The sequence below is a fragment of the Lactuca saligna genome, chromosome 5, assembly GCF_052625555.1.
Source record: "Lactuca saligna cultivar CGN05327 chromosome 5, ASM5262555v1, whole genome shotgun sequence".
Classification (NCBI taxonomy): Eukaryota; Viridiplantae; Streptophyta; class Magnoliopsida; order Asterales; family Asteraceae; genus Lactuca; species Lactuca saligna.
In genome coordinates, this window is record NC_136421.1 from 51212804 (window position 1) to 51221439 (window position 8636).

Genomic DNA, 8636 nt, shown 5'->3' on the forward strand with positions numbered 1-8636 from the left:
AAAAATTAATATTTTTGGTATAATTAGTTTTTTTGGATAAAAATAAACTTAAATAATGAAAAAAAAACAAAATGAAGTGAGTTTTTTTTCGAAAAAAAAAAAAATCATTTTTTATATATCAACATGGATCTCTATGGAAAGATGACGAAAAATCGTAAACAACAGCATATTCGGGGGTTTTTTTTCGATAAAAGATATGGTCTAAAAAAATTCAACGAAAAAAAGAGGTGGGTTTTTCGGTAAGGATGTGGATTTTTCGGTATAATACGGTGTGTGTGTGTGTGCGCGTCAAATGTACATTTATTTTCTTGGCCGTTGATCATTATGATTTTCGACGCTTACAATTGATTCATTGGTTCCTTGTTAATTATGGTTTTCTATTGAACATCACATTTTTTTCTTATGAACACCCCCAAACCTAGAGTCGGTCCAATGGGTGTTCAAGGTGTGCCCTTGAAAAGGGTCCACTTAAAATTTAGGGCCCAATTTTTTTCCAGGTAGGTATTAGATTATGTTCATTGTTTGGGCTAGGTTAACGGATTGTCGATAGTCAATGTAATGAATGTATCAGACGAGACCACAATAAAGGAAACGACGTAGGTGTTAGAAAGATGAGTGTGAATCAAAAAGTTTTGGGGAAAAGGAAAACGATGTTTTGGTTCCTTCAATCTCGAAAATCAGAAGGATACTAAATCATAATTTATGATTCGTATTTGCTTAATGATACCTAGTTCATACTTCTTCCTTCTTTCTTCTTGAAAATCAGAAGCAACAATACTACAATCTTCTGGAAAATCAGCTTTCAGTTCTTAAAATCTTTCAATAGTTCTTTCAATCTTACAGTCTTGCAATCTTACAAGGAGTTTCTGTTTTTTTTTTTTGTTTTTTTTTCTTGTTCATTTTTTGTTTTTAATTTCTGTTTTTTTGCTTTTTGAATGGATATAAGTTAGTTTTAAAATTCATAAGAAACAAGATTACAAGGAAATCAGTTTCTATTTTATGAAAGGCACAGCCAAATCAATTTCTGTTTTTCGTTTCTAGTTCATTTATTTTTGTATTTATGCCAAGTTTCTTTCTAATTTATAAGAAGTAAACTACTCTTCCTGAATTCTATGTACTCGAGTTTAGTAGCATCGAAGCAACAATGGCAAAAACGTCAAATATGATTGTATTTTTAAAATTTGGATTCAAAGATAGATGAATGACAATGAGAATCATGATATTTGTGGGGTTTTTGATTCTTGTTTGTATATGTAAAGAGGATTTAGGGTCTATTTTTTTCCTCGGAAACCCAAACCCCAAGAATCTGCAAGACAACAAAACATCCAAATGACAAGACATTCACCGTTTCAATTGACATCAACTCCAAACACACTACAAAACCTTCATGTTAACAAACACACCCTGCAAAAGAGTTGTGTTCATGTATGCGTGCATTTATAGCCGATAAAATAAGAGCCTTCGAACCAAAAACACAAACAAAAAACAAAACTTCTCTAGATGCCCTTTAATTAATATAAAATCGAAAGTAAAAAAAAAAAAAAAAAAAGTCAAAATGTGTGACGTGACATTTTCATCTTCATTTGTTAGGTTCCATTGAACACATTTCTTTCCATTTCAATTAATATAAAATGAAAAAGAAAAAAAAAACAACTCAGAAACGCCATAACAACATGACTCAAAAACTTCAAGATTCAAGAATGGTTGAACCATGGTCCACCAATGGCACCATTTACATGCCCATTTCCATGAACCACCCCAACCCCGACCCCCATCCCCATACCATTTTGAACCAGGGCCGGCGGCAATCCAACCGCCATGGGCGGCGGGGGTGCACCCGGGTACATCCCGTGTGAATGCGGGCTCACCGTTGGGCCCGCACCTTTTCGCTGTTGGAGCGCATGGATTTGTCTCAGTCCCTCTTCATGAATGCGGGAAATCGTCTCCAGCTCTTTCATCGATAGTGCCTCGAGCCCCGCACCGTATAACGGCGCGTGTCTCGACATTTCTTCTTGGAGTGATCCCTCTAAACTATGAATATATTGCTGTAATAAAAAGGTTTGGTTTTAGACTTTTAGTAACTTGAGGGGGTAAAAATGTTGAAAAGTATATTTCAGGGATGAAAATGAAACCTCGCAAGTTTGCAATTTGGATTCCATTCCATCGATATAGGCTTCACATCGCGCGATTTGTTCTTCCTTTTCACGTTTTTCGCCTTCTGTCTGTCCAACTGTTTGTGTCAACCGGCGGATTTCGTCCTCTAGTGACTGTCGGATTTCTTCCCGGCTTACATTTTCCGTTGCGTAACGTTTCAGTTCATCATCAAATCGTTTTCTGGCTGCTTCCGCGTTTCTTAGTCTTTCAGCAAGAGCATTTTTCTCCTTTGTTATTCTCTGAACCACATATCATTTTTTTTTTATGTAACAATCAATGTATAACATTTTCTTTTTTTTTTTTAATCGATAAAAAAAGAAAAGTAGCTACCTTCAACTCATCACGTTTGCGGGATTTCAATTGAGAAAGCTGTGTCTCTGCATCATGAAGCCTTTCTTGAAATAATTTCTTTTCAGCAGTAAGTTTGGCGATTTCATCATCTCGTTCTGACCGAAGCCATTCCAGTTGACTTTCTATTTCTTGCATTTGTTCACACATTTCTTTTCTTTCCAAATTAAATCGATCCATTTCACTCTTCATCTCACTCTGTCATCATATACATAAATTCAAATTTCAATCTTTTTTCTTATTAACATTATTATACTATTATTTATTTTCATTACCTTAAGGCGACTATTAGTGGCTTCAGTATCACTCAACCTCTGCAACAAAACAGCTTTTTCTTTCGTGATATTAGAAACTTGCGTTTTGCTCTCTTCACGAATCCGAATAAGCTCATCTTCATTGGAACAGAGCTGATGCCAAAGAGCTGCCCTATCAACATTCGCCAGGTCAGCAACCTCCTGCATCATACTCAAAACAGGCCTAACAAACTCCTGTTCCTCAGAAACAAGAAACACCAAAATCTCCAAATCTAAATCTAACTCCCGACTAGCATCCGTAGCACTAGTAGCCCGATCAACAAGTCTTTTTAAAATCCTCAACCTGTAGGGCCCATCCGCATACCATTTAAACAAAATAGTATAAAGCATCTTCACAAACCCTCTCACACACGGATCCCTAGAAACCCCTAAACTCTCAGCTAAACCAAGAACAGAAGTAAAATCATCCCTTTCCACTCTAAGTTGTTCCATTGTGTCACCATCCTCAAAAACCACCTCCTCCTCCTCCTCCTCAAACTGACAAGAAGTTATATTTATCCTTCGAGCAATTCGTCTTTCCAAAACAATTGCCACCGATTGTGCCGAAATTGCCCCTCGTGAAACTGCCTTCTCGAATGTCTGTGATGATTCGATTGAAATACACGGGATGGATAACATTTCTAGCAACATGTATATATCTGAAAAATGAGTTTCGTGACTTGTCATTGTTGTCCCCTCGAATAACAACACGCCACGTGGCGCTGACGTGTACCCATCGTTATCCTCGTTATCGATGTCTTTCAATATAGCTTCACCGATGTCGTTACAGCTGGCGACTGTTCGACTTAAATAATCAAGAACACATGGCGAGACTTCACCACCTAAATCCTTTAGCCTTCCACGAACTGATCTCACCTGTAGAGAGAATTTTGTAAAAGAAAAAAAATGTTGCTATAATTAGAAAGTAGGAAGATGTAATGAGATGAAGGGACTTACTGCTTCTGGAAGATGTTGAGAGTGTAAAGCGGCTTTGAAGATGAAGTCAATGGTGGCTGCAAGTGGTGAATCGTTTGAGTCTTCCAAGAGTTCAAATGATTGAAAAAGAACACGTTCCCAAACTTCACTGTTGCATTTCAACTGGCTAAGGGCACCAAGAGCCTGAATTTTTTTTATTTATTTATTTTTTTTTGTGTATTAAATGCAAGAAAGAAATACAAATCTACTTTCATTGAAAAATCTACCATGTTATAGAAACTTACTGGAAGTAGTAAATCAGGTTCTGCATCTGGCTTTTTGAGTCTATCCAAGAGTGCAGTAGCAGCAAGTGGATGTTCTGAATGTTCAACCAATTTAGGTACAAGGGCAATTAGGTCATGTTGCAAATGTTTAGGAGCCTTGTCCAATACAAGAGCAATCTTTTGTGCAGACTGTGGTCTTCGCCTTGGTTCAGGACAACCTTGTGGGACAGCTCCATCTAATGCTCTTAATGAGTTCACAATCAACCCTAAAAGTTCCTCAGATTGCTCCGGCCATTTCGCCTAAAAAGACAACATTACCCTTTTAACTTTTATCTTCTAACTTCTAACCAAATACAAACAAAAGAGGAAGTTGAAGTACCTTAGACCGAAGAGATGAACTCTCCGATGAACTGGCGGCATAGGTTTCCGGCGGAGAGAAAGGCGGTCCGGCGAATGGTTTTTCAGTCATGTCTGAGCTTTGTACAGCAGAAGCAGAAGAGATTTCATTACCTCCGGAATCCAATCTTTCGTGAGCATATCCGGTGGTGGTGGTGGTGGAGGTGGTGGTTCTCCGGTCAAGCTCCGGCGGAGAGCTACCGCCGGAAGGTCTAGAGCTTCCGTCTGAAGAATCATCTTCTGATGGTTGACAACACTCGACCATAATATCAAGGAGTAAATCGATTATAGCCTGTTGCAAAACTTTGACACCCATTAAGAGATTGATCAAACTAGGTGAAGATTCATCGGTTTTGTGAATTTTCTTGCCATCATTGGTGCAACCGGAAAGCTTAGTTGGCAGGAGGAGCCGCTTGACTTTGGCGGGGTCGTCAAGGTAAACGCGAAGTCCGGTCAAGAATCCGGCGATTGCTCCGGCATCCATCAGAAGCTTTTCTCTTAAAGTCACTTGAGGCTGTGAAGGGTTATCACCATATGTGAGGTGAAACCCTGCTCTTGAAAGAAGGTTTCTGAATATGTCTTCTTCATCTCCACTGATTCCTTCTTCACTGTCCTCTGAATCAATCAGTTCATCAGGATCAGTTGTCAGAGCATCCTGATCATCTTCAGAAGCATAAACCTAGAAAAAAAGATTTACACAAAAAGATATTAACCTTTTTACTAAAAAAAAGAAAAAGGAGAATGCAAAAAAGATAAAGAATTAAGAGAGACTACTTTACTAACCTCAAGATCAGCAAACTCAAACCATGGGCAACAATCCAAGATTTCACATACAAAAACAACTGTGTCTCTTACAAGAAACCCTGCATCTGCTTCAAGCATATCAGAAACCTTCATAAACTGAAGCACAGAATTATTCCATGTCTTTGTACAAATAGATGACTCTTTCCACACAGTTTTGGAAGGATTCTTTTGATTCAAAACAGCCATTCTGTATTTCACCCAAAAGTTCTTATCAGGGTCAGTCCCAACAGACTGATCACTCTCAAGGTATATGCATATTGTGTCAAAAGACTCATATACCCCTGCATTACGAAAAAAACAAAACTGTTACTACTCCTCTTAACATATTTGGTTATATTACATCACAAGAAAACTAAAAAGTAAAAAAATACCTACCTAGACGAAGCTCACATCCACCAGCTTGAAAGAATCTACTAAATATCTTACGGGTTTCCATTATATCTTTAAAAGACAAAAAATTCTCCACCTTCCATGTAAAAGAACTCATTTTTCCTCCCCCAGAATTATTAGAAGATTCAGTTTCTTGATCAGTAGTAAAGTCCTGCATTATGGATGTCTCCTTTAAAATTAAAACTTCTGCTGAAAAGACTACAACATCATGAACAAGAAACCCGGAATCTTGATCAAAAAGACTGGTTAAGGTTACAAATTCACGCCAACCCCAGTCTTTTGCGGATTTTGAGTAACGATTCTGGGATTCTTTTGTGACAGATTTGTCCTCCATTTTTTGATTGACAACTGACAAACGATGGCTCACAAAACAACTCCAGTCACTTGTGGTGTTTCTTGAATCTGTAACCTCAAGAAAAACTGAAAGATGACATGGTGGCTGAGACTGCCCTGAGACAATGAAGCACAAGTGTCAATTGTTTAAAACTCAAAATCAGACATATTTCTACAAAACACTTGTGAAATTCAATAAAATACTAGCATACCTCTGGGGTAAACTATAAGTCTGCAATCACGGTTTCCGATTTGAAACCTCCTGCTCTTGATACAAAGGCCTGTGATCTTTCTCTTTTTGAGAAGATCTTTCAACCTTGTGAAATTTTCAATCCTCCATGTGAATTTACCCATATGGCCATCTGATTTTCTAGCACCACTCATGATTCTGCCTGAAATCAATCCCCCGTTCTTTGAGAAGCTACTATGCTCCTTGATGACATGAAAGGATGTGCTGAACACAGCTGTGTCATCCACTAAAAACCCTGATTCTCCACCGGAGAAATCTGTCATTTTCATGTAATCATTCCAACCTAAACTTGTGTTATCTCCACTCTTATTATCAGCAGCAAACCTCCCGTATGAATCCCTATGCATGTGATTCATTCCAGGTTTTTGATTCAAAACAGACATTCGAAACAAACACCAACAACTCCTATCTGAAATTGATGCCTTCTCAGTATCTTTACTTTCTAAACACATGGACAAGTAATCCACTCCATTAACAGAACTCTGGTAGATACTGATACGCAAATTACACTCTCCAGCTGGGAAAACAGGGCTCATTATCTTCTGTGTCTTAATCATTTCTTTAAACAAGGTAAAATTGTGGACCTTCCAAGTGAACTTCCCACTCAAAACATCACCAACAGGTCCAGTCATCACAACGGAATTGGAGACAGAGTTGGACTGAAGCTCATTATTATCACGCACAAAATTAATGGATTCATTCAATATGAGAATATCGGCAGTAATAAGAACACAATGATCATCATTAAAAAGAAATCCTGATTTCGTGTCAAGTATAGAAGCGGATGGTGTAAAATCACACCATCCATGAGACTTCTTCTTTGTGGAAAACCTGTGCCAAGAATCACGATGAATAGATTTTGAATCATCGGTAGGGTTTACTACAGTTAATCGATAACTAGCGAAACAGTCCCACTTAGAAGAGGAAGTGCCTCTAGGGTCCATGATTTGTAAATAAATCGAAATATAACCAGGCAATGCCTGCGAGTCGCCCTTAGGGTACACTAACAAACGGCAATCGTATCCGCCGACTTCGAAATACTTACTCCACAAAGCCCTAGTTTTAACCCTAGGAAAATTGAAGATTGTCCATTTACACACGGCGGCGAATTCGCCACGCCTCTCGATTGTCACGGACTCCAACGACGATGACGACGACGACGATGAGGAAGAGGAACAATCACGAGAAGACGATGATGCAGGATGGTCCTCAGTCGCCGGAGACGTTGCATTCATTAGTTGTACGGTCGGAGAAGGCGGCGGCGGCTGCTGTGATGACGACGTCAAGGACGATGATGATGAAACTGCAGCTTCTGCTGATGATGAAGAAGAGACGGCCTCAGATGATGTTTGATGATGGTGATGCTTCATTGTTCTGCGTAGATTAACGAATTTTTTTGTGTTCTATTTATAGATTTTTCTGCGTTCGATTTTTCTTGATGAAATATATGGAGATTGAGAGAGTGGTGTGGGGCTGGAGCCTGGAGGTGGGGTGGGAGAAGGGAGGGGAACAAAGCACACAGGGTTGGGGTTTTCTTTGGTGCAATTTGGCAAAGCTATACTATGGCTAACCTTAAAACTACGTCGTTTTGTATAGCATATATTATTGCGGTTTTCGAGTTTTTTTTTCAAGCACAATGTCCGCGAAAAGGGGAGAAGTATTTGGTATAATGACGTTTTGTGAGTATCAAACCGATGTCGTGTTTCTAATTTCAAGTTGGATTGCGTCTCGGGTGCAATAATGTACAACTAGATTGTGATGAGCATAACACATATGCATAACAATCAATGTGTATGCGGCCGATCATAGCCATTATCATTTAATTTAATAATAACATAAATCATGTGTTGGCATGACGGTAAAACTCGATCTATATGCTAATTAATCATGTCTTTATATGTCGTATTTATATCAGTTACTTTATACTTCTGAGTTTTATAGTTTTCATAAATTATTCCAAATTGTTTGATGATAAGAATTCGTAATTAATGTCTGAAGTTCAAGTATGAGCACCATCTTCATTACTTTGGGAACTATAATAGGATTTAAGTTATATTCATTTACATTGAACTATTGTGATATAGGGCTATAAACTAAAATGCATTAATGTGTAGGACATTTTGATTATAACTTTGTGTTTTTCCATCAAGAGTGTGTACATACCACTACTATGGGTAAGGTTTCATTGTGACTTATGAGTAGTATATAGTTACATTGAGACATTGTGGTATAAGGTTCAAAAACTTATGTGCATTGTTTTTAAATGGTTTGTATCATAGATTTATATGTGTTGCTTAAAAATCTTACACATATAGTCATTAGAGTTAACTTGGTTTGTCATAGCATATGCATAAGAGATCTCAATTTTAGTTATGTTATTCAAATATTAATGTTGAATCATTAGATCATCTCATATCATTTATAAGTTGAGGTGTTCCTAGTTTTATAAAAATTTAAATGTTAAAACTG

The 8636-nt window shown here is 37.8% G+C and overlaps 1 protein-coding gene across 1 annotated transcript; it reads right to left on the bottom strand.

The window, feature by feature from the left end:
* Positions 1–1545: 1545 nt before the first annotated feature.
* LOC144998746 (TRAF-like family protein) lies at positions 1546–7672 on the bottom strand. Its single transcript, XM_078958480.1, has 10 exons — positions 6130–7672; positions 5570–6034; positions 5174–5475; positions 4374–5069; positions 4016–4294; positions 3753–3914; positions 2778–3671; positions 2485–2700; positions 2133–2393; positions 1546–2045 (listed from the first exon to the last, which is right to left on the bottom strand). Exons 1-10 carry the CDS (start codon positions 7535–7537, stop codon positions 1695–1697), a joined length of 5034 nt encoding a protein of 1677 aa, XP_078814606.1. The 5' UTR covers positions 7538–7672; the 3' UTR covers positions 1546–1694.
* Between the last annotated feature and the right edge of the window lie 964 nt (positions 7673–8636).

Excerpts from the sequence above, each read along its gene's own strand:
- LOC144998746 (XM_078958480.1), bottom strand. The coding sequence starts at position 7,537 with ATGAAGCATCACCATCATCAAACATCATCTGAGGCCGTCTCTTCTTCA. Across the intron at positions 5,476-5,569 it reads TGGATGTGAGCTTCGTCTAG|GGGTATATGAGTCTTTTGAC; the intron begins GTAGGTATTTTT and ends TTCGTAATGCAG. Across the intron at positions 4,295-4,373 it reads GTTCATCTCTTCGGTCTAAG|GCGAAATGGCCGGAGCAATC; the intron begins GTACTTCAACTT and ends TTGTCTTTTTAG.